The sequence below is a fragment of the Enoplosus armatus genome, chromosome 8 (genome assembly GCF_043641665.1).
Source record: "Enoplosus armatus isolate fEnoArm2 chromosome 8, fEnoArm2.hap1, whole genome shotgun sequence".
Classification (NCBI taxonomy): Eukaryota; Metazoa; Chordata; class Actinopteri; order Centrarchiformes; family Enoplosidae; genus Enoplosus; species Enoplosus armatus.
This window is the reverse complement of record NC_092187.1, coordinates 23585430-23611062: the sequence shown is the minus strand read 5'-3', so window position 1 is coordinate 23611062 and position 25633 is coordinate 23585430. Positions and strand designations below refer to the sequence as shown.

The 25633-nt window shown below is 42.3% G+C and overlaps 1 protein-coding gene across 2 annotated transcripts in view; it reads left to right on the top strand.

Moving 5' to 3' along the window:
- Positions 1–2317: 2317 nt before the first annotated feature.
- The window catches only part of xkr7b (XK, Kell blood group complex subunit-related family, member 7b), a 56633-nt gene continuing 33317 nt past the window's right edge, over positions 2318–25633 (top strand). For both annotated transcript variants that reach the window (XM_070910523.1, XM_070910522.1), the window contains exon 1: positions 2318–2919. In XM_070910523.1, coding sequence (XP_070766624.1) covers positions 2318–2919 — 602 coding nt within the window. The remainder of the gene's footprint in view (positions 2920–25633) is intronic.

The window sequence follows — 25633 nt, the reverse complement described above, 5'->3', positions numbered from 1 at the left end:
GGCCAAACGGGGCCGGGACCCAAAAGCCACTGCAGATGTGACTGCTGCCGAGGTGGTTTGTGAGTGCGGCGATAGCTTCAGATTAACAAACTGGGCTTTATATCTTGTTCCACAGACATTTTGGATTGACCCCTGCTCAGATAAGCCCCGCTCGGCCCCGATGTGGAAACACGGTGGCTGATTAGTTTATTGAGGGCGGTGAAGCGCAGAGCCGTAATTCACCAAAGACTTTTATTGCCTATTCTGCTCAGAGTTTATGGGATCTTTTCAATTAGTACGGCCACTGCTGTAAACAGACCAGTTGCTCTGTGTCTTGTCAGCTTTGTGCATCACAGCCTCGTTACAATCAGATAAATACAATTTTAAGGCCCTGATACTTAAACAGAGGCACCCTGTGATGTTGGAGAGCCACTGCTCCGGGACCAGCTGAGGAAGAGGAGAAAATACTGGGAAATAAACTGATGAACAACTGATGATGATGAACTGAAAGATAAACCTGGTGATATTCTATCGTTTTCTTATTGATTCTACTAACAAGTACCTAAAGCCTGATACATCTTCTTCCTCTGTGCCGTAGCTCTCCGTTGTTATTAAAAACACATCACTGAGCCGTACTGTTGCACTGATGAACACACACTCTGTAGTTTATTCTGACTCAGTCTCACACACACCGTCCTGCTGCCATAAACACTCACTAGAGCACCAAATAATAATAATTATTTACTCCTGTTTAGTAACGTTTGCTAAACATTGTCCAGCTGTTTTAGGGTCCTGTCAAGGGATGTTTGCTGCACCTCTCTCCCTCCCTCATCAGCAGTCATCTCTCCACCGCCAGCAACAAAGACACAGGAAGGATTTTCCTTCAGCAGGAACCAGCGGGTTCGTTAGGGAGGTTGAGAAGTTGTAAGAAACAACTTAAAATGTTGCTGGTTTTGTTCTCCTCTTAATGAGCCACCATATTTGACACCTTCACAGTTCTTAGAGATGCATTTTGTAAAAGGGTTTTTCGAGGCGAAGCAACATCGTTATAATCCATCACAGACCTGAAATGTAATTATTCACATGAAATGCGTCTTCATTTCGAAATAGTCCTGAGATGAAGAAAAGCTGGAATACACCCACAGTTGAAGCTAAATGTTTTGATCTGGATCTGAATTGGTTAAATCCACGCCTCAACGCGGGACACGTCTACAAGTAAACCCTTAAATTGCAGATCTATAGGACACATTCACACCTGCACTCAGAGCTGTCCACTTGTGATCATATCACAAAAAGACAAACGTTACACAGTTTAAACGTCGTCACCTGCAATGCGACTGCATTAAACACATCTTGAAAGTCAAGTCACAACCATGAAACGTTAATTTGCCGGGTGACATGTAGTTTCCGGGGTTCATGTTAAACTTTTCTTCCTGCAGCATTAATGAAAGGTTCCTGTGTGTTCTGCTTCATACTGAACAACATGCAGCCAACAGCTTCTTTTTCAGAAAGCAGAAAATGAGCCTGAGTATGCTGAGTGTGTGCAGAGAGACAAGGACCCAGACGGGAAATAGAACAGTGGCATTACCCTTTAACCTTTCTGTTCCGGCGAGACAGCAGACTGGGAGACAAAACCTCAGCAAACCCTGTCTCTTAATAAATAAAACCCCAAAAGATGTCACAGTGAGCTTCTATGCAGGCTGCTGAATGTCTTCTCTCACAGTCTCTCTTCGATTAAAGGAGGGTCGCGGTGGTTTGGAGTCAACGCACAGCACATGTGAACATTTTTTTGTGTCTGGAGGGAGATTCATCGCGCAGGACCAGCACAGAAAACAGTGGACAGGATGCAAAACATTCACCGGTTTACAGCATTCATAGTAAAAATGACGAGTCCTCTCAGTGACAGCAGCGAGTCAGAAACTGACACTCAGCGCCAGCAGCATGTAAAACCACCTTAATGTGAGTTTAACAACAGTGTTGTCATGTGCAGCGGAGTGCTGCTGCTGCAGAGGGACGGGGTAAAGTACCTGGGATGGATTTAATGACGGAAATAAAACGTGAAAACCCAGCAGGTGCAGGGTTGTTTGCAGAATTGTCTGTTTGCGCGCTGAATGTCCTGAAATCATCGCGCCGGTGTCGTGGTGTTAAAAGCGCTGTTAGTAATGATGCCTCACAATTAATTGGCTGATGATGAGGCTAGTTATGATGTAATCTCTCTCACTCTCTCTCTCCTGCACACAGCCAGCCCCCTCCCTTCTCCCTCCCTCTCCCTCCCTCTCTCTCTCTCTCTCCCGTATCCCCACCTCTTTCTCTGTCTTTCTCTCCTATCCTAACCAACATGGCCGCTAAGTCGGATGGAGCAGCGGTGTCTGTGGAAGATGACAACACGCCCAGGAGCCTCTCGGAGCCGGGGAACCCCGCCGCCCGGCCCCGCTGCAGCGCCGCCGGCGGGAAACCCTACACCCTGCTGGACTGCTGCTGGGTGCTCTGCGCCCTGCTCGTCTTTTTCTCCGACGGCGCGACCGACCTGTGGCTGGCCGCCGACTACTACCTGAGAGGTGACTACTGGTGGTTCGGCTTGACGCTCGTCTTCGTCGTGGTGCCCTCCGCGGTCGTCCAGGTATTGAGTTTCAGGTGGTTCGTGTATGACTACTCGGATCTGAGCGGCGGGGACGGAGCAGCGAGCGGCAGCGGGACCGGCGCGGCGGCGGCGGCAGGCGCGGCAGCCACGGCGGGCGACAACACTTTAAGCACCAAGGACAGCGACCAGCGCGGTGGGTGCGAGGCGGTGGGGAACGCTGCGAATGCAACCCCGGTTTACACGTCCTCTGCCCCGCCTGCGACGGCAGGGAGAGTCGGGGCCCCCCGGAGGTGCTGCACCGTCTGCATGTGGGTCTTTCAAACCGTGCTTCACGTCCTGCAGCTGGGGCAAGTCTGGAGGTAGGACCGCTGGGGGGGGGGGTACAAGAGGGGTGTGCGTGCGTGCGTGAGTGCGTGCGTGAGCGCGTGTGTGCATACGTGCGGGTGTGTGTTTTAATAGAAGCTCGGTGCACATGTGAGCATTGTTCTCCCAGCAGGATAGTGTTGGAGATGAGCTCTGGAGTTGTGTGTGTACGTGCTCGCTGCGCGTGTGCATGTGCGTGCGTCCATGCCCGTTCATTTGCATGTGTGTGCGCTCATCCCCCCCAAGTATTACCTTTCCTTCTCATCCGCTGCTGACAGAAACGTGCAGAAATCGACCATTAAAGAGTGGCTGAATGCGTAACACTTGATAGTAAAACATATGAAGTCCTCTCCCATGAGCCTCTTTGTCCATCTGCCCTCCTGGTCCGGATTGTGACATCTGGACGGTTGCACACGAGCTCTAACGTACAGTTTCTTCCCCTGGTCCCCCTGGTCTCCCGGACTGTCATGGTCCTGACATGTTGACAGGAGTATCATCAGAGCTCTGGGGTTCAGACCCCGCTGCTCTTCTCCTCTGGCTGCTTGTCATGTTAGTGATCTTGAAGCGGAATCTTTTTTTTTCCCCCTTCACACTCAGAGAGACTGATAACATGTAAAATGAGGATACATGTGCTAAATCTTTAAAGATGTGGTTTGCTTTAATTAACATTCCTTCACTGTTCGCTTGATGTGAGACAACGTGTTGACTTGAATATGAAAGTTTCACGACACTCCAAGTCTCTGGAAATGAATACGTCTTTAAACATTGTGAAGCACAATTAACGTGCTTCAGGTTCACACATCAGCTCATCACAGGTGTGATGCATGTATCGGCATATGGTCAATGATATCTCTACGTTAAGTCAATTAAAATCACCAGAAAATATCAGGAAATGACAGAAATAAACATGATGTGAGAGTTAAATGTGATCTATAAGTTCAGTGTTTGAAAAACTATGCATTTCTTTAAATGCTGCATTATTTGCTGAAGTCAACGCTGAAAGATGTGTAATAAATATATAGAATATATGATTATATTGGAAATAAAATGTATATGTGCAATGTTACAAGGTACTCGTGTTGGAAAGTAACTATACTTTTACTCAAGTGCTGTATTTAAGGAGAATCTTAAGGTACTTGTAGTTTACGTTTTACGTTTTCTTGCTACTTCATACTTCATTACATTTCAGGGGGAAGTATTGTATTTTTTACTCCACTACATTTATTTCACAGCTACAGTTACTAGTTACTTTTCATTTGAAGTGTTTACATAGAAAACATATGAAAGTTAAAGATCAAACCAGTGTTTCCCAACGTTTTTGGTTTGTGACATCTCCCAAAAAAGCATCTTGTTTAGATGTCTGAAAATAGGAATAATAATTATAAGGAATAATGGAGTATTCTTACTTCATAGTATTCATACTTTTACTTAAGTAAAGGAGTATTTCTTCCACCATTGCAATCTATGAGTATAATCTCTTTCTGCTCATTTATGCATAAAACTACGCGTCTAAAATAAGGAGGTTTACATGGCAAAGATGCACCACAGATTATAAGCTTCACCTGCACTTTTAATATTGAAGGATTTTGGTTGATTGACACCTGACTGACTGCAGATCAGCCTGTCTAGTCCTCTACGGGAGCAGCCAGTGATGCTGAGCAGGAAAGCCAAAACTGACGCACACAAAAAGAAAGAAAAGGAAAAAAGAAAAAAGCCAACTGGACTTGGTCAAGACCAAAGACCCAGACCAGACTCGAGTCATGCAGCACTAATATACAAGCCTTAAAAACATGTAACATTCTGTTGTAGCTTTCAAAAAGCACAACAGTCAGAAAATAGTGTCATAATCTGTGTTGTACCCTGCAGCGCCCGACAGAAAAGTTGTGCAGTAATGAAAAAACTTTTTTATTGAATATGATATTTTCCAGCAGGAAGCTTTTTCTTTTCTCGTGTTAATGTGGAAAGTTGATGGAGGAAGTCGTGTGTTTCTGTGTTATTTCAACTTTCAGGAAAAGAGAACATAGTTTTAATGGAAAATGTTGAAAAGGTTTAAAGCGGAGAAGCTGTCAGGACCTTCTGAACTTGACGTGTTGCTGTTTCAACCTCCTTTAACAGGGAGGTTAAAGGTCAAACTCGGACACTGGAGCGAAAAATGGATACGTTCCTTGCTCAAAGATGCTTAAACAACAAAGAAAAACTACTCTGGTTGTGATTGTTTTCTTCCCATCAGAGATTTTAAATCTCTTCTCAGTTTCTCACAAAGCAGCGTGAGTAAATGAGTCGACCACCCTGCTGAAGTGTCCTTGAGCCCCTTTAACTACCTGCTCCAAGGCTGCAGGTGACCTCTGACCTTTCTGTGAAAGTAGAAGAAGACCGGAAAACACATTTTTAACATCAACTAATTCCGAAATAGAGCATGTGGGAATTCACAGGAGTATAATTACATGCAGACTCAGTAACGATCTGCATTAATGAACAACAATAAGATGCTGAGAGCTGGAGAATGAGAATGAGTTGGTTTTAATATGATAGTTGCTGCCGGGAGAGTTGGTCAACGCTCCGTGTGACTCGGATTTCAGTCTGATTTAAATTTGATGAGCTGAGATTTATTCAGCACATGAGGAAGCGGCTCGTGAGTTTCACCTGCAGCTGAAAATTCCCATTTTCCCGCCCCATGTGATTCAGATATGATCTTCTAATCAATGTGAGCAGCAAGAAAAAGAAAGAAAAAACAGAAATGCATGAACTCTTGTTTTCTCAGATCACATCTGGACCACAAACCTCTTTCAGATCAAATCTTGCATGTCAATCTCCTGAGAAAAATTATCATAATTTTGCATTGTAGCAGCGAGAGGAGGAGACGCTAAGACTTGTTTTTATAGTATTCAAATCACTGGATTAAGGAAAAACACCTATTTTTGCAGCCTTTTTTTTTGTCTTTTTCCTTCTTTGTCTTGCATCTCTGACACAGAGCAGCTAGTGATTACAGTCTGCTTTACGTCTGTTTTTACTATGAATATTAATACTTTCTTGTTGAGTTCTGAGTTTTGTTGAGTTTGTTTTACGCTGCCTCTTGCGTGTCTGTTGTTGAGTTTTATGTATTTTAAAGGCCCATCTAGGGACGGGCATTGCAAATTAACTTAGTCTATAAGTGATGTGTGGCTTACTTGTCCCTATTCAAATAAACGTTAAATAAATAAATAAATAAAATAATAATTAAACTTCCTGTCCCGGCAGTGTGAGAGCACAGGGGTTTTCAGTGAAATCATCAGGTTCTGGCGTCAATCTCTCATTTTCACATGATGTTCGACTATCGTGGTGAAAAATGAATCTCAAAAGAGCAGGACGGAGCCCATAATGCATTGCGGTACGAAGACAGGTTGAGGTTTGACTCAAGGTCGACTCACCTTTTCTCAACGGGAGGCTCTCGCTCTGCTGTTGATATCGCTCTCTCCATCTGCATTTAAAATCAGCAGCTGAAAAGCAGCAAGGTCACATCTCTTTATCTGAGGGCTGCTGAAAGGCATTCTGGGAATTGTAGAAAATCTCTAACTCCAGCTGAAACAGATGAAACTCTTTATCGCAAAATAATCTCGATTCTGAGCGTCATCAACTGGAGAAGGATGAATTGATCTTTTATTCTAAACATCAACTGACCACAAATACTCTCAGCTGTTAGATACACCTAGCTGAAACGAATGCAAGCTAATACATAGATATTTCATAGGAATGAATGGGGCAGTTTTCCTTCAAACATCTATGGTTTGCAGTAACTTTGGAGGAACCTTTAGCCATGGTAGCGCCATTGCTGTAGGGATGGTCATGTCGCTCAGTCCACCACTGTGGTGCAGACTAAAATATCTCAATATTTATTGGATCAATTGTCATGAAATTTGGATGGGTGATCCCCTTATTATTAAGTAGCACCACCAGCAGGTGGTGTCATTTTTGGTTGTGAGTGAAATGTCTCGACAGCTGTTCAATATGCCACCATTTAATCTGGTACAAACATTCATGTCCCCCTCAAGATGAGCTGCGATCACTTGGTGATCCGTTAACTTTTCGTCTCTCTCCATGATCAGGTGGACGTTTCAATATGTCCAATACTTGTTTATGACTCATCCCCATCATCCTCATCTGTTCTTTGAGTTTAACGTTAATTAGCAAATGTTAGCACGCTGAACTAAGAAGGCTACATTTTGTCCCTGGATTTGATGAGCTTTTTGTTTTTTTTAAGAAGAGGAAGCCATTCAGACATTCCTCTTTTCCTTTCCGAAGAAATATCTTAAAACCCTAGAAAGCCTGGTAGGGAGAAAGAGCACGGACAGACAGGTGGACGGACCGTCCGAGCACCGGCTTCAGTCCTGTCTGGAGTTCAATGGTCGGCCAGCGTTGCAGTTTTTAGGACAATCCAATTGGTTCCTGTCTGTGCCAGACCAGATCAATCAATCCCGAAGAGAAGTAATTGAATTGGTTCCAAATGGTCACTCAGCTCAGGTGGTCTGACTGTTAGCCGTGTCCGTCTGGCCGCGGCTAATAATCAGCCCGAGTGGCTAACTGGCAGCCTCAATGTAGCTCAATACGCTGAATCATTCAAATCCTTGTGTGTGTGTGTGTGTGTGTGTGTGTGTGTGTGTGTGTGTGTGTGTTCAAGGAGGCGTCGCTTCACTGTTCATTCATAAATGAAGTGACTCTCAGTGATTATTGCTCGTACTTTTCATTTTAATTTCGGGGCCTGTCACTCAGATTCTCTTTAAATGGTGGCTCCGTGAGGTAAGCAGCGACTGGCAGCCATGTTGGAAGAATGACAATAAAAGGAAAAATGTCAGCAGGTCCTCCTGCCAGATCTTTTACCTTTTTATGATGTGTTACCATCTATAGATTTGTAAAACGCAGCTTTTTCCCTTTTTTCAGACGTCTTTTCATTCCTTTCAACCACATAGACGAAGGTAGATGAAGTGTTTTGGAGGCCCAAGCCGAGCACAGGCATGTGGTCCTCCTTATTGTCTATTCTTGTTCTTATCTATCGGTTTGTCTTAACAGCAGCCCTGTTCACAGAGTCCTGCACTGCTGAATCGATGGTCTACTGCAAAGGTTTCCATGATCGAGATGAGATGATTTCATCTGTGAGAAAAGACTCAGTTTGATAATCTTATATTGATGCTCCACTTTCTGTCAGTTCTCATTTATGTCTCATATATTTGTCTTTGACAGTTGGAAGACATTAATTGTTACCGTTATGATCCTTCTCGTACGGTGTCCCAATGCCATTCATACCAATTCTGATCAGGTTTTGTGTCTGAAGTGTGTTCACAGTATGTATAAAAATTCTCCTTAATTTTTAAACTGGCTGTTGATGGACGCTATGGTACCACAAAAGAAATGCATTGTGCTGCTCACAGCTGCAAAAAAAAAAATTAACCAAATTGTGGATGGTGATGAGACAGCTCCAGCAAGGTCTCAGAAAACAAAAAGTAAATACAAAATATTTTAAAAACATTTAGTTTTCTCTTTGTGAATTTTAAATGACATTTCAAAGTTGCAGTTCTCACCGGTAATTAGCCACAGATGACAAACGCCTGGGGAAACAATAATCTGTTGTAATTTGATGTATGTTTTGGACTCATCTTGTACTGCTAAACAAAACAGAGCTGATTGGTCCAAAGTCAGGAGATGTGACCAGTCGCGGCAGCTGCAGCACACAGGAACAGACTCCTCGGGAACATTAGGCGGAAGGTAGGCATTTTTAGTTTAAAAGTTTAAATGTGGTCTTTTAATATCACATTCAAGTCACAAAAATAGAATAAATGAATAGAAGTGTAACCTTGACAAATCCGCCAGGTTTTTAAACAAAAAGGTTTTGCATATCACGCAGCTGCAACAAGGTTCAGATCTAACCGGGACTTTTGTTGCATGTCACTCTGCTTTTTCTATCCTGTTTCTTTTTCTCACGAATCATGAAAAATCTCTTAATAACTTCTCGACAGTAAGTTTTTTGTTGACTAGTCTTTTTTTTCAGCCTCAAGGTCTCGTGGTTTCCACCGTATGTCAACCTGTTGAGCGTTTGTTGCTGAAAACTGGAATTTCAAGGAATGTCTGGGGTACTCCTCCGTTCCTTGATCGAAACAAAGATGGCAAGAGGAAATGACGGCTGCCTCTTTGTCTGATTAAGGATTTTGTTCAGGATCAATGGTAAATGGCAAACAGTAAATAGCAGGTGCTTCTTCCATTTCTGCTGGGAGAGAGAGAGAGTAGTAATTATGATGAGACTAGACAATTTATGACAAAAGGCTGTCAGGTAAATTAAAGTATTTTTTTTATCCTTCAGGTCTCCACTTTACTACACTTGAGTTTTCTTGGTAAAACCATTTGCTCTGACAGTTCTGGAAAGGTTTCTTTAAGATTCTCTGCCTTTTCTTTTGCCCTCAAGGTATGATCCTGCAGCATCCAGCAGCCTGCAGGGAAATGACTGAGAGATTCATGAAAGTCAGAAAGAAACACAGACAGACAGACAGAAAGTGTGATAGACTTGTAGAAAGGCAGACGGACAGATGTGAGAACAAAATGTCCCTTTCAAAGCAGTTTGTTGCCTGTAGTCAAGTCATTGACCGTGTTGCAGAAATGTTGGCGCGACAATCCAAACACATTAAAATGTGACATGATCTTCAACCCGAGAAGGAAAATCTGTCCAACATTCGTACCAAGATATCTGTAAAACAGATCAAAACAACGTTTTGTTTTTGTCTGGTGTGGAGCTGAAATCATTGGTCGATGAATTGATCAGCTCTGAGAAGTTGTAATGGCCAATTTTAACAGTTGTTTGACATAATACACTAAACAATTAATCGATAAATGGGGGAAATAATCTGCAGATTAATTGATAACGAAAACCATCTTTAGTTCTACAGCCTGTCCGATGCAGGATTTTTGAGGCCAACACCAATATTGATATTTGAGAGTTTTAAAAAAATTCTGATACCGATATATTTGATATTATCTTTACACAACCCATAACATGAATAAATATTTTTGATAAGATTCCCTAAAAACTGCTTTTTTTTTGTAACAATTGTGACCAAGAAATGTACCGACTCGGACATTTTACATTTCATTACCCTGGTGACACTTTTCAAAACACATCTTTGGTTTGGTCTTTACAGCAGATAACTGTATTTGTTGTTGTTGTTGTTGTTGTTGTTTTTTAACTCAAACGCTTTAGGCACCAAAAGTAAATCAGAGCTTCAAACATGCAAACAGGAAATATAAAATGAAAGCAGCCTTTACTGAACAGTGCAGTGAACTGAGCTACATGTGAGCTTTTTCTGGTGGTCTGAATTCAGCCTGTCAAGCAGTGTTTGCTCCCGGACTCAGTACCACACTGTGACTTCCTTTACATCATTCGTTTTTATTATGCTTCTGACGGTTTAGTTCAGGTAGAAGGTTAGAAATGGTTTCCCGTTGGTTGAAGTGGGGGAGCTTGTTGGCAGCGACAGACAGCTGGGCAGTAAATGCTGCCTTACAAGTCAACTATAAAGGCAAAGCGTCTGTCGTAAGTATTTCTCATTAAGTTGTCTAGTTGAGGTTTGAATTGATTTCAGCTGGAGCATAACAGCACTTTTCAATGTGAGTTTCTTCAGTATTGTCGAAAAATAGAAAAACTTTACAGCTCGTGCAAATACTGCAGGGAGGGGTTAAGTTTGCCTTCATCATTGGAAGTGAAGAGAAGAGAAAGAAAAGTTGTGGCGTCGATTACGTGTGAATTTTGTTGGAGATTTTTCCGAACTGCAGCTTCCCCGCTGAACCCGCTGAGTGTGTAAAACTAAACACAGCTACCTGAAAGACGTTTAGTGTGAAGCAGCAGCAGGATGTGACTTCGACGCTCTGAGAAACGCCGCACTGTATCTGTCGCTGATTGGTTAGCCTCTGTAATTACAAGCTGCGTTTTCCGTTGTTTGCTTGTTTGCGTTGTAACTTTTCTCCCAGCAGGTGGAGGAACACCACTGAATTCAAAACGTGTCTCTTTAAGAATTTAAAAATCCTGGGACTGTGAATGCACATAGGTTTATGTAAAATTCAATAGAGTTATTGATTATGAATAAAAATCTGCCTGGAGGGAAGTTTTGATGATCCACAGCCTTCTGCCTGCCTGCCTGTCTGTCCGTCTGTATGTCTCTCTGCCTGCCTGTCTCACTATCTGTCTGTCCTTCAGTCTCTGTGTCTCTGACTGATGTTCTGTCTCTCTGTACGCTCTCCTGTCTGTCGGTCCGTCAGACTGTGCTGAATAATTCACAACAGCCCTTGAGGGACCTGTCAATCACATTTCCAGTGTGTGTATGTGTGAAGGGATGTAGCATTTCCTGCTAGCTCTCCCTGTCATTCATGTCTCTCTGCTGTTGCTTTTAGCCTAAAATCAACATGGGGGGGGGGCGGGGCGGGGAGTGGGTGGTGTGTGTGGGGTGGAGGCATGTTACATTTAAAAGTTTGAAAAGTCTGACACGTGCTTTGATCCACCCTTCAACATCCTCTGAACGTGCCTGTGTGCTGTGCGTAGGACTGCACATGCTCAGTTAGTGTGTGTGCTGCACTGATGCATGTTATTAGCATGTGCCCTGCAGGTGTGCGCACACACACACACACACACACATTGAAGTATGTGACTATGTATAGATAATGAATTCACAGGCTCCGACACACACCGATGTGTACCGAAGCTCTCGTGCACCCATCAAACATCACATCACTTCCAAAACCAAACCTGCTCCCATTAAACTGACAGATTCTGATGTTCCAGCACAAAATGAAATATAGATTAAAGTCCAAACAGCTGCCTACACACACTAATTAATTCATTGTGAAATAAATGCCCATTGTGACTATGTTAATGTTCATTTCATAATATACCATCATGTATCTGTTTTGTAATTGTGACACGCAACATAATTCACGTGACTCTTAAGCCCCTGAAACCGCAGGCAGGGAGACCAAACGGCCTGTTTCTCTGGTTGATTCATCAAACAGACACTAAAGACTGATAAAACATTGCGTTAAAAACATTCCTGGGGAAAGTGTTTCATTTTTCTAGCATTTTTTTTAAAGAATCAGAAAACCTTTTGAAGCAAAACGCTGTTCTGTCACATTTTGGTGTTTTCCTGACATTCTTTCAGTGTCACGTCTTCCCCCATCATGAAGGATGGATGGATGGACTGGTTGCACCGCGGTGTTCAGCAGAGTTTTCAGCCTCCTGAACAGTGAACCACCTCGCGGCTCGCTCCGAGCCTCAGAGCTGCAGTAATGACCCAGTTTCTCCTCAGGGATCAAGAAAGTTCATCTTGTTTTACAGCCCTTTGCTCTAAATTAACCGCTCAGTCAGAATATCTCAACTTTACCAATTGAATTAGATCATTGTCAGCTGACGGACTGGGAAAAAGCAGCAGACTGTATTGTCACATTTCTGCTGGTGAATGGAGGGTTTTATGGTTCAGTTAAAGCCAGATGAAGGGAAAGTAGCTGCCTCCCTCCTGAGGGCTCTGACGTGCTTCTCTCACCGCTCTATTTGCTCTTGCATGTGCAGCTGCAAACTGTGTGGTGTGAATCCTCGCTGATGATTGGCTCCTGGTCTGTCAGTCGGTGGTCAGACCGAACAATATCTTGATTCTGTTTCATCTCCTTCTGGGTCCATTTTAGGAGGTATGTCAAATCGTATTTATTATTATATCCCGATATCACAAATCACACACTTGCCTCAAGGGGTTTTACAATGTGTGCAGCATGCTACACCTACCAATTCAGATACACACACACGCGTCGTTTCCAGTAGTCCAACATAGTAAAATGACAGTAATTTAGTAAAGTCAGCGGCGATTCGTTATTCCTCATTAAAAACGTATTAAAAGGCATAATTTCATAACTCAGTCTGAATAAGTAGCTGCTGAGCTATTGACCTCATGTGCAGTGCTTGTATTGTTTTGTGCTGAACGTAGCTTGGACTAGCGACAGACTGAGCGTACTTCTGAAGTGAAGACAGTCAGAATCGTTGGGCCATATGAGCGTGATGCGTTCACTTACTCGCATACATGCTGACGTGCATTTGAATTGCGGCCACTTAGGAAAAACAGGTTAACGAACTACAGAGTCAGTGACGATGTGAGTGCAGAAGTGTGTGGTGTGTGGCAACCATCCTGTGCAGTAATATCTTATTAGTCTTTTTGGTCAATGCAAACTCCACCAGTAGTATCAGCTGTGCATCAGTGAGTTACTGATGCGTAAAGTTCAGTCGTGGCCCCAGAACATTTTCCTTTCTTTCGTGTCTGGTTTTTAGTTTTGGGATTTACCAGTTTTATGTTAACCTCCGTGTTCTCCTCAATGTTGTCAGTGTAGATTGAACAGAACACTGGTGATGGACGGATGGATGTACGTAGATAGATGGATATATACAGATATATTAGATATAGATAGTGTAATCTGGGACAGTACAAGGACCCGAGCCTGCACGGGTTTGTTAGTTTATCTCCGTGTGCGCTTCAGTGGTGCATGTTATTAGCGTGTACCCTGCAGGTGTACGCGCACACAGAGTCGCAGACGCACAGATTTTTCTTTCTCTTTTGGTCTCTCTCTTCCTTTCGTTCACACAAACACATTCAGACACGTTCTCCTCGAGTGTGTGAACTTTATGTTCCAAGCCCAGAGGAGCAGTTGTATCGCTGTGGATTCTAGTTTTCTCTCTCTGAGCTCTCTGAACTCACACACTCTCTGATCTGTCTCTCTGGATTTTCCTTTGTACGATTGTGTGTGTGTGTGTGTGTGTGTGTGTGTGTGTGTGTGTGTGTGCTTGAAGAAAATCCTCCAAATGTGAGGACCTTTTGTCTTTCCACAGGGACCATTTTAGGGTCTGAGACTCAAATTCAGGGTTCCAGTTCAGGATTTCAGTAACCATTTTTGACATTTTATCACAAATTCCATTTTGCTCGTCTCCGACTGCTCTAATCTCAGTTGTTCATTCTGCACCCAGTTCATGAAAGCTTTTCCATTTGGTGCTCCAACACTCACAATCAGGTCTCCTTCCAGGAAGTGAAGCACTTTTTTGTTTTCACTATTTACCGCCTTAAAATTGATGTTTTGAGTGTGTTTTTGACATGTTACGCCGAGCACATGATACATACAAGTGATTAAACATGTGAAGACGCTGTTGCTATGCAACTAAAAACGTGGAATTTATGATGTTATTTTTTCAAAACTGTTTTCACTCTTTTCCTGTTTTGAGTAAGGAGAATAGACGAGGAAGATAACTTCCATGGTGTAATCTGAATTCACCGCCTCAGCTCCGCACACACCGCAGACACACTGATGTTGTGTAGAGTCACCATAACGACTTCGGACATTCAGTACCGTGCAATTCGTGTCGGCATTCAAGTCGTAATTACAGCTGAGAAACTCGTACAGCTCTGATAAATCCGACTTAAACGCAACAAATAAACACAGCAGTAATACGCAGCATCAGAACAAGCTAAAAACACACATTTTTACATGTTATCGTGTGTTCATGGGTTTTATTAGAGGTTTTTTGATTAATGCAGCAGACTGCTCATATAACCAAAACAATGAGCTTAAAAGGCTAAAACAAACTCCGTAACTGAAGGACACTGCAGAGTTGGTGATAATAGATTTGTCACTACAAGCAACACCTTTCACATCAAACACTGTCTTCTGATTTGTAATATATCGTTAATATAATATAAGTGGAGATTTAATGTATTTTCAAACAAACAACAACAGTCGCAGTTCATTTCATTGCTGCTAATTGACTGTCCGACGTAGACAGGTGCCACCTCAACATCCCGATGAGCCTCACAGCAGCAGCTCTAAATCGTAGTTTGAACCATTTTCTGGCTAATAGCACATCGCTCTTGTCCTGCTGTGTCCTTCTTTTTGTTTAACAGGGTAGAAGAATATCAGAGTTGTACGGCCTGTTAAGTCTAACCCGTGAAACCCTGAACTATCTATTAGACCGCATAATCTCACTTTCCCCAAATAAAACATGAGAGGGATCTGACGCAACACTGCCAGCTAGATTCAACAGTCTTTTTGTACATGCAGCCTGAAATTCTGACTCAAGTGTTTGGCCCAGAGTCTTTGAGCATATTCTTAACAGTCTCGACAACCTCAGACAGATGTATAAAATGGTGATCCAATTGTGCATAACGACTGCAAAAGAGTTTAGGAGAACGAAATTCAGACTCCTCGGGAAAGGACACTTCGACAAAGGTTCAGATTTCAAGGATCAACACTACTACTATCTCGACAACTACTGAATGGATTGTCTTGAAATGTTGTGTATAGACATTCAGGCCCCCCCTTTAAGAATGAATTGAAATAACTTTGGTGATCCTCTGACTTTTGGTCTAGCGCCATCATCAGGTCAAATTTTTAAATAGTTTGGTTTATGACCAAATCCCTCGAAGATGTTATCCCTTTTCTGTTTGTGAGGAGCGGCTTATTTTATCAAACCAGCTAGTGGGGAGAGATGTAGCTGCCTTGCCAACACTATGCTCAGTCGACGTGGATGCTGCAGCCGCGGTTGCTTGATTTAACATTTCGATTCTGGAGTCATTTTTTAAGTCGACATACAACAACCGTTACAGCTGCACTGATGTCATCCACCTTTGTTGCTATTTTTGCGCCTATTTTCCTGTCGTCATTGTTCTGTCTCTGGCACAGGAAGACGATGTCCCACTTCTTAAACGCGCCTACAAAGCTTTCATTAGCTCTGTCGTCTTTCCATCCTGGGAAACGGCTGTCAAAGAGCACAACATCAGACCTATTTGATCAGAAAAAAACGAACCACAAGTGTTTGCAGTATAGAGACGAAAATATACTCAAGGATCTCTTTTATTATTTTAGAATGACATATTTCATTTATTTTTTTCTCTCCGTTACTCATATTATTTCCTATGTGTGTTGCTCTGTCGTGCATTAGTATACATGTTTTATGACATTTGAACCTGTATTGATTGTCTGAGTCGATCAAGCTTATTTTACACGCTTATATGGCGTTGCCAATCACTACACAAACGGCGTGGGTGTGTATTTAAACCTTCGAGCCAGTCAGTGTTCATAAAAGATATTTGATTACATTTTTGCAGGTTCTTTTAACACTTGATTTTTGTGCTTATGTGTTTATCTTGCAGTTGCCAGCACCTCCAAACCCGAAGTACATGCTGCGCACAAAGCCTCCCTTTCTTTATCAGCCCCATTTGAATCGATGCACAAAGAAATGCTGGCAGCAACTCTGAAACATAAAACATATAAAATATATTATATCCAATAATTGGATAAGGTGCTAAAGGCAGCGTACTGTAGGTAAACACACTTTTCACAAGTCGAGCCGTTTTAGCCTGCAGTCATGTGAACTGTACGTCGTCGTGTTTGTGCTGGTGATTTACGCTCGCGTCTGATCAGCCCTCTCCTGTTTGTAGTGAGAAATGAGGCTCTGAAGGAGCAGGCCTGATAAATCAATCACCAACCTGCCCACAGTTCAAAGCCTCGGCTCTGTTCTGCCGTCGTTTCCCTCCTCTTTGGGCTCGACTCGCCGGGCCTCGTGCCGCTCTCTGTTCGCCTCGGGCACAACTATAAAGGAAAGTATATATACTTTTAAGAGGGTTTTTCTTCAGGAGGGGAAATAATGAAATAAGCTTATAGAGGAGTACTGTGTGCCACGTTTTATTTATTACACCTTCATTGTGTTTGAATTTGAGAACTCAGTATTTGGATGTGAAGCTGGCCTCTTCTTCTTTCGCATTTCCTGTCCAGTCAAATAGAAAAGTAATGAAAATGCTTCAGAGTGAATTTAAAGAAAAATCAATCATCCAGAGTCTCTGAAGTAAATACGATCCAGTGTGAATCCAGTTTTTTTACTTTAATTTTAAAAAGTACCTTTATTTGACTGGAAATTCTAGCCTCAGGTTTGACTTCTGAGCTGTTAGAAGTTCTTGGGATGTTTACTTTAAACTTTTAAAGCCATTTGGCTTCATGGTTTTAAGGATTAGGAATTATTTATTTTGTTTCCAGCTCAGTTGACTCTTATGTTATGAATAACAGCATGAAGCAGTTTAACTGTGGATTCATGATTTAGGCACCGAGGTCAACAAGACAGACTTCCTTTATTTCCAAACAGCTGCTTCGATGCTCATCAAACTCAACAAAAGCTGAAGTTTTTACAGTTCAATTACCAGACATACTACTAAGTACATTTCTGCCCTCTCAGTCCTCATGCATGACTGTCTTAAGTTCACGAGTTCACACATGTCCACAAGATGTTGCACTTCCTATAAACCAATCATTCGGTTGTTTGCTTATTGCTACTTCCTGTTTGTCTGTTAGTTAGAAAGAAATCTCTCGAAGTGCTTACCAGCTTTCACTTGAGTTTGAAAAGTTGGTGACGTGTTTGCAGACAAACTTTGAGAATACCTACAGAATTTTATAAGATAACTCACTAAACAGAAGATAAATAACACGAAGAAGAGTGAAGAAGAGTGGAGGCTGTTATAGCAGCAGATTAATGCCTGACGGATGTTGTGTTCAGTCGGCTGCATGTTGAACACTTACATGGCTAGTACTCAGTGGACATACGTCTGCTGGTTAACAACATTTGCGTCATTACAATAACAAGTGTCGAGGATTGTGCCGCCTCAGTGGAGGTTGAGCTCTCTGCTTTCTAGTTTCTATTATTTTGGCTCTTAAACAACAAGTTCCTCCCTCCCCTCCTGTCAATCAAACTGGCTGTAGATTGGAAATCCTGACATGCAGACAATAACATCAAATCTGACATTTTCATTCTCTCTTGTTTTCTCTCTGTCTCCACATGTCCGTCTGTCTCTCTCTCTTTCACCTCTTCCTCCCTCTCAGCTTCTCTCTCTTTGTTCCCTCATGTTTCGTACTTCGCTGGGTGAAAGAGAGAGAGAGAGAGAGAGAGGGAGAGAGAGGAGACATGTCTGCAATTGACAAAATACTTCTGTCGAAATGTCCTCTTGAGAGAACATCTGTGTGAGAGAGAGAGAGAGAGAGATTTCAGACATCCCTTAATTTAAAAGTGAAAGAATGAGTTTGTGAATGTGTCGCTAATGAAGCTTTGTGTTAACACTTTGTAGATGAGGACGAATAAAAAGAGAAAATGCTCATAATCATCAGTGGAAATGACTTTGGAAGAATGAAAAGAATGAAAAGGGTACAATAAAGTATGAAAGAAAGAAAGAAAAGGAAGAGGGGAGAGAAAGCAGAGACGTGGACGTTTGATGTTTTTTTAAAAAAGAAAAATCCCACCGAAACAATGTTTTATTACCAGAGTGGAGAGAGAGAGAGAAACGCAGGAGGTGAAGACAGAAGAAGAACAGAGGGATTGAGAGGAAAGGCAAAGGAGTAATGAGAGGAGAAAGAAAGAACGAGGAGAATATCCCTTAAGTGACAGCTTAACTTCTTTTTGACTCGTCCAGATGCATATTCATCTCTGTCTCGTTCTCTCTCTCTCTGGGGGTTCAAGGCAGAGTGGATGTGAGGTTAAAAAGAGGAGAGGATATCAGGTAGAGGATGAAAAGACGAGATGGACACGCAGACGAGGGTTGGGTCCATGGTGTCGGTCCGGCTCTCAGCCGGCTGGATGTGAGTGTTTACAACAGTGTTGTGTTTCGCTTTAAACGCTCACATTCAAGTCAAGTCGGTTTATTTATAGAGCTCATTTAAAAACAGCAGTGACAGAGAGATTAAATACACAGGAATGATCGAATGTCAAAGAGACATAAATAAGAGGATATAAGTAATTTAACAACAAGTGTATAATACCTAACACAAACAGCATACAGCAGTGGTCAGACATGTCTCCACGGTGCCAGTTGGCTCTTCAATAACAAGTTATTCTCACATTTTTATTTGAAAACCTCATTCATGTTCAGGTTTTTGGAGTATCCCAGTTATGTCTTCTTCATTTCCTGGTATCACGAGCCCAAGCAATGCCCCCTCGTTTGGCTGGAGACCTTAGCTGCCAGACCTGTCTCCTAGAAATTACCTGTACGTACAGTACTACACATGTTTTCAGAATTATGTTGTGGTAGGAAACTTTTAATTGCTGTCTGGGTTATGATCACAGTACAGGGGGTGGATGGTGGGAGAACAAACCACACAGGACACCAAAGTCCGGGGTCCCGTCTGTGGTTCAGCCAACAAACGCACTTTGGTTTAAATGTTAATAAACACGTCGTATCTCTAATAGCTCCCAGCTATTTTAACTGAGCAACGTCTCGATCTAACAGAGGTCTTCACTGTGAAATCAAATCTGTTAAACCAAGATGTGATCTTTCCTTAACCTTACCCAAACGCTGTGAGTGCCTAAAACATAACCACGAAACAGCCGAATGATGCTTTACTTATGAGCGGATATTATATTACAGTACAGGGGATATTGTAGGAAAACCAATGAAATGTGTTCTCAGTTAACATTTCCATCAGCATCAACATTTAGTGATTTGCCAGATCGCTTCATCAAAAACATTTCCTAATTATGTTGACCGACAACACAATCAGGGCGGCTTTACGTCGCCTCCAAAACATATTTGCTGTCGCTAATTAGTTGCATATAAACATTTTTTTTAGGAGACAGAGTTGTTGTTGCTGCAACTCCGTCAACTATCAAATAAAAGCATAAAATAACATTTTAAAAACGTTTTATTACAGGAGCTTCTTTCACCTCCCGCCTGTGCCTTCAGTTCAGCGGCCTCTCTCGTCATTTCTGCCCAGTAAAGCTGAGTGTCCTCCGTTTGTCCGCCCAGCTGCCAATTATGTAGAAACAGCCCCAAAATCCAAATTAAGTGGAGAGTCGATTTTGTTTTTAAAAGCTCTCTCTCTCTCCTCCTGAAGCTGTAGGTGGTTCTCAGTTTCTTTGATAGATGTGTCTCCTCCGAAACATCTGACCATGAAATAAGCTCACCTTTGAATTTGAATTAAATGCTGTATTTCTGCTGCATCAGCTGCGTGTGCAGGCCTAATTATATTAGTAATAGTAGGCCACAGTGTTAAATATGTGGAGTTACTCATGCTATACAGAGGCAGCAGCCTGGCACAGTAGTGTCTTTTTCCTCAAATCGTATGAGCTCTGATTATTGTCTCAACTCAAAGGTGAGTAGTTTGTCACTAAAAGGAAAAACCACGATGATTAATAATGTGACGCTACACTCTGAAATGAAAGGCCAAGTCTCGCTTGTGTAATGCAAAGAATATATTCTATTGTCGCTGCAGTCGTTCTCTCCTCTTCCTCTTGTCCTTCTGCTCAGACAGTTTGGATATTTCTTGGCCTTTTCCCTTCATTTCTCTTTTTGTCAGTTCTCTCCTTCCCCCCTTCAGGGACAAAAACAAAAAACAATGAGAAACTGGTTTGAGCTTCCTTGCTCTTCTCACCTCTCCTCCTCCCTCCTGTTGCATCAATATTTCATATCTTTCTTTCTTTTGCTTGATTTGTTTTGGTCTTGTTGTTGTCGTGTCTCCTCTTGTTTTTTTAACTTCTGTCTGCGGGGACGTTCGCACAGAAACAAGGAAACCTGTTGGGGTAGGGGGCTTGTCCCGAGAGTGTGTGTGTGTGTGTGTGTGTGTGCGTTACATGCAGTGGTCAGTCCTTTATTTACACACATACACACAGAAAAAAAAGCCAATTACATTAAAGTACACCTGAATGCATGCCCACTGATCCATGCAGTATTAGGGAATTTGGACTGACGTGCACAGAAACACACACACACACACACACTCTCAGGTTAATGTAAACCTGCTGACCTGTAACATTGAGAGTCTCATAAATACAGACCACAAACACACAATCCCATAATCCCCCAAATCCAATTAGAACCCAAACAGAGACAGGTGCTTAATGAATCAAAGGCTCGCTTCTTAATTCAGACTGCAAACAAACAAACAAAACTGTCTGTCCCACAAACACGTCAGTGTGCACCAGCGAGAGATGAAACTAAATGCAGTGAATACAAAGAAAAACATAAAATAATAATAAAAAATAGATAAATAAATATAAGCCAAAAGACAGAGAACTGATGATTATTTCAACAACACATTTTCACATCTCTGCAAACAAATACAGCCGAAAACACAAACAAAGAGGAATCAATAAGAACTGAAATAAAATGTGAAGCAACGAGTTAATTAACAGCAGAGCTTAAAATCCGAAAGTCTTTCTGGGTTTGGAATGAAAATCAGATCTGCAGATCATCAACAGGAAGACGCGACGCACCGAGTCTGTTAATGATGTGCAGAATGAACAAATACTATTTCTAAAACTGTCTCATTGAGTCACTGTATGTTACTTAGTCTGCAATTCATGATTGTTTTCAGCATTGACTCATCTATAGGTCATTTTTAATTCATTTTTTAATTGTTTCATCTATATGAGACTGATAGATAAGACTGTCCAGTACACTTCCTCAGAGCCCAAGATGAGGTAAAACACAGAAAGACAGCGTATTCTCCCGTCTGAGACACTGGAGCCACAACATGTTTTACATTACGTTTAACATATATTACTTATTTACCCTGAGTTGAAGCAGCCCAAGCTGACCAATCACAGTTGAGGTGTAGCTGCAGCGGCTAATTGTGTAGACTAGTTAGTGACCCTTTTATGCCCAACTAGAAATCCACCTTAACACACACCAGCCACACAAACGATTCGACGCTGCACACGTGAAGCGTTTTGTTGCATCATCTGAGACGCTGTAAAGACAGAAGTTCAGGTCAGGTGCAGCGTAGCGGCCTGACATGCCAACCCAGTGTTGCTCCTAATATTGCTGCTTTTCTGGAGCATCAACGCGCATCCGGTCTTAGGACAGCGTGTCTTGACACGGCAACATGAGTCAATCTGTGATGACATGCGTCCCGGTGACAAACAGCACATAGACAACAACGGGGGTGGGTGTTGTGATGCACGTCCAACACCAACAGTGTGTTCCACTTTTGGAAGAAATCTGTAGGTACAGATTCACTGCTGAAATAGACAAAATAGTACCGATCCGTCCCCCATTTTGGAAAAAAATGTATCTTAATTTGGCTTCACCAAAAATTTACAGAGAGAGCTGATTTGCATTTTCTCTTAAAATCTCTTTTTTTTTTTTCAATTTCTTAAAAACATTTGCATTTTCCTGACATCCTTTGTCATAAAACTTCATTACACCCTCCGCCTCATAATCAAAGTGTCACCAAATGTCCCCGACTATGCAACACCTGCTGCTTTCATGAGTTAAATGTGTCACATCCTTTAAAGGAGAGCATCCAAAATGGGAGGCATTAAGTAAAATTTCCTTTCTTTCCTCGCTGCAGTAGCTGTTGGTATAACTGAACCCCGCTGGGAGGGCACGCTGAAAGGGAAACAAAGGTCTCAAACAAATTTCCTTTCTTTTTTTTCCCCCACTGCTCTGTTCTCTTTTTAAATACGCTCCTTAACAATAAGACTGGTGCTGACGGTACAGCCGGCAGGGAGTCCGGCCTGATTGTGTCCTCCTGTGGGCAGAGCAATTAAGATAGGAGGCGAGGGATGATGACGGTGAGGATGAGGAGGTGAGAGAGGCAGATGAAGGGACGAGAGGGAGACAGAGAGAAGTGGAAATGTGAAATAATTAAGATAGGGAGTGAAGTATGGATGGGAGACGAGGAGAACAGGAAGAAAAAGGAGGAAGATGAGAGGGATGAGAGACAAAGAGAAAACAAGAGTAAGGACAGAAGGGTGAGAAAGGCGGACAGATAAAGAGACGATTGGAGTAGAAACAATAAAATGTCCCAATTTCCCATAATCCCTTGCAGTTGTGAGTAAGTGCTCACAGAGTGATACGAGCCAGTAAGACTTTGGTCTCCGTGCTGCAGGTCACGATGTTCCCATTTCTTCTTTTTCCTGTGTTCAGAGCAGAGATAACAGAGCAGCAGGCAGCCTGAGCCTGCAGCCTGAAACTGAGGGCACCAGAAGCCCAAAGGTCAAGGTCACAGGTTCAAATCCTCAGAGCGGCGCTGGGGAGAAGAATGAGTAACGCTGGGTTACTGCCCCAGAGAAAGACAATTAAAGTGATGTTGAAGTGGGTGGTGCGGCTTCGTGGACGTGAGATATTGTCGGTCGTCTTTATCAGTCGCTGCTCAACATTAGTGAGAGTCTTTTTTTCAGGAAACAGGTCTTGTGTAAAAAATGTGTCCCATAATCATTTGTGGTAAAGTAAAGACACTCGAATCAGCAGGAAAATACTCAGAGATAAAAAGGCAGAAAGAACAGGACATTTTTCCTTTTATAAATCACAGTTATATATTTGCTAAACGTATGATTTTAATATCGGTCAGAGAGAAGTTAAAGACAACAGCCAGCCTGTAGGAGCTTTTTCACGTTGGAAGCTCAAATGAGGGCGAGTTGTAGCTGTAAACGTTTAACCTGTAAGTGACCTGACTTAGCTGCTCTCCTCTGGGAGTAACTGACAGCGTTTACAAAAAACACTTTTACTTCTAAAAGGGGAAGTAAGGAAAATGAGCACAGGTACTGTAGCCCGACCTCAGTGCTAACAAGGTAAGATTCTCCCCTCAAGGTCCGTTTATTATAGGTTTTGGAGCTTTTGATCACATAAGAAAGTTGTTTCATGCTAAATGTTAGCATGTTAACATGTGCCGGGGGTTGTGGGTGTGATTGGATAGAAGCGTCTACTGGTGAAAGCTGTGGTGGCCACAAGGCTGCACGACAGAGCATCCTTTATCATCTGAATGTACGATGTGAGAAGTGTCCATGTTGTTTTGTACACTCAGCTAGTTTATAAACTCACGAGAGACACAATGACAAAACTGTCGATGCTACGTGATCAAGAAATTGTGTTACGGGTTCCAGGAGTGAGTCCCACAGCAACAGATATGTAACCTGTGTGTCAAGCAGGTAAACGCAGGAGCAATGAGGACACGGTGTGTTTAGAAACCACGAACACGAACGCGAACGTTCCGCCTCAAAACGTATTACTCACAGTGCAATAACGGCATAATAATGACTCTCAAAATTATTACATAAATGTGGTCACATGAACTCAGGTGCGCCACAAATTGCACACATTTGGGCATGCTAACAATTTAACATGCTATGTTGCTAACGGGGAGCTTGTTAACGTGCCAGGTTAGCGAGCTGCTGTTAGCTCAAAGCACAGCTGAGGCTGACAAAGTCTAGCTCAGACTGAAGAACGAGTCTGAGATAAAATGGCCGCCCTGCAGAGGATAAAACCTTCTGATTTATGTAACAACGCGGCGTTTCCTCTGGTTCCACCTTCCATTGGAGCTCTCACCACCGTGGGCTGTTTGCTGTTTAAGCACTTTCACATCTCTGACACACACACACACACACACTACACATATATTAACAGCACATGTACACTTGTCCTGACAACACACACACACACACAGGAGGTGAATAAGACGCCGACAGTCTCCCTCACACACTCTCATGATCTCTCTTTGACTGTCAGCATGAAAATACCTTTACCCCTTGAAGTTGCCTCTCTCTGTTTTTTGTCTCTTAAGAGTCTCTTTCCATTGGACCCACACACTGGTTCAGTGGATAAATAGACTCACCAACTGACGGGGGGGTCGAGGGTTCGATTTCCGGTGCGGAGCAAGCCCATAAACAAAAACCACCAGTGCTCCATTTTGTTCTGTATCATTTCTGGCTTTAAAAAAAAAAATCTAAATGATGATAAAACTTAATTTCGTCGATCCTCGGTGAGTTCCTGTCAAGTGTGTGAGATCTCACACATTTTGCTCCGTCACCTCAGCTGTGGCTTTAAAGGTTTGAACTGGAGTTTAATAGTTTCCAGCTGTGAGTCTACCATTAGTCTGCACTCAAAGAGACGAAACTGAGATTATAAGAATAGTTTAGTTGTAAATCCAAATACAAACGTAAAACAGTTTACATTTAATCCTAGCTGGTGCAGCCCATTTTGTAGTAGTATTGAGAATCAATGTGAGGCTGTAAATCACTTTTATAAGCTGGCATTTATGGAAATTCTTCTTTTATTCTTTTCATTCTTTGCTGCAGATTTATGAAGCTCCGGTGAAACTCATCATATTAAATCTGAAACGATATGTGACTGAAACTCTCCACTGAAAGCAGTAAAAATAAAACACAGACTGTTTAAAACTGAAGTTTCTGAGTAAAACAACATCACAAACAAACAGAAACTAAGCATTTTATTCCTGAAAATTTAAATTCATTTTTTTCGGATTTAATATTCAAAATCACAAAACCTCCTCTCTGAAACACCACAATTGTTTTTACAGCAAAGACATTTAGTCACTGAGTCACTAAAACATTTAACACACCAGAGTCAAACCACTTGACCCTAAAAATCAAAAACATTTAATTATCCTCTCCATTTAAAGCAACAGTAAAACACTTTGAAACCATAAAACCAACAGAAACATAATGGGAGGCTGAACCTTCCCACCAAAACAAACAGTTTTGATGTTGTTTCCAGGGCAGGAACCTTTCCAGGAACCTTTTTAGGAACTTTACCTCTGTTTTGACCGGAGGAACCGAGGTCTACATTTAGCGCCTGCTCCGGGGGCACCGGGCTCGTTTCAGCGCTTCACTGTTACTCATCCATAAAGTCAGCAAGTCTGCAAATGTGAGGAAGTGGGAAGTCCAGATTGCCTCAGTCTGCC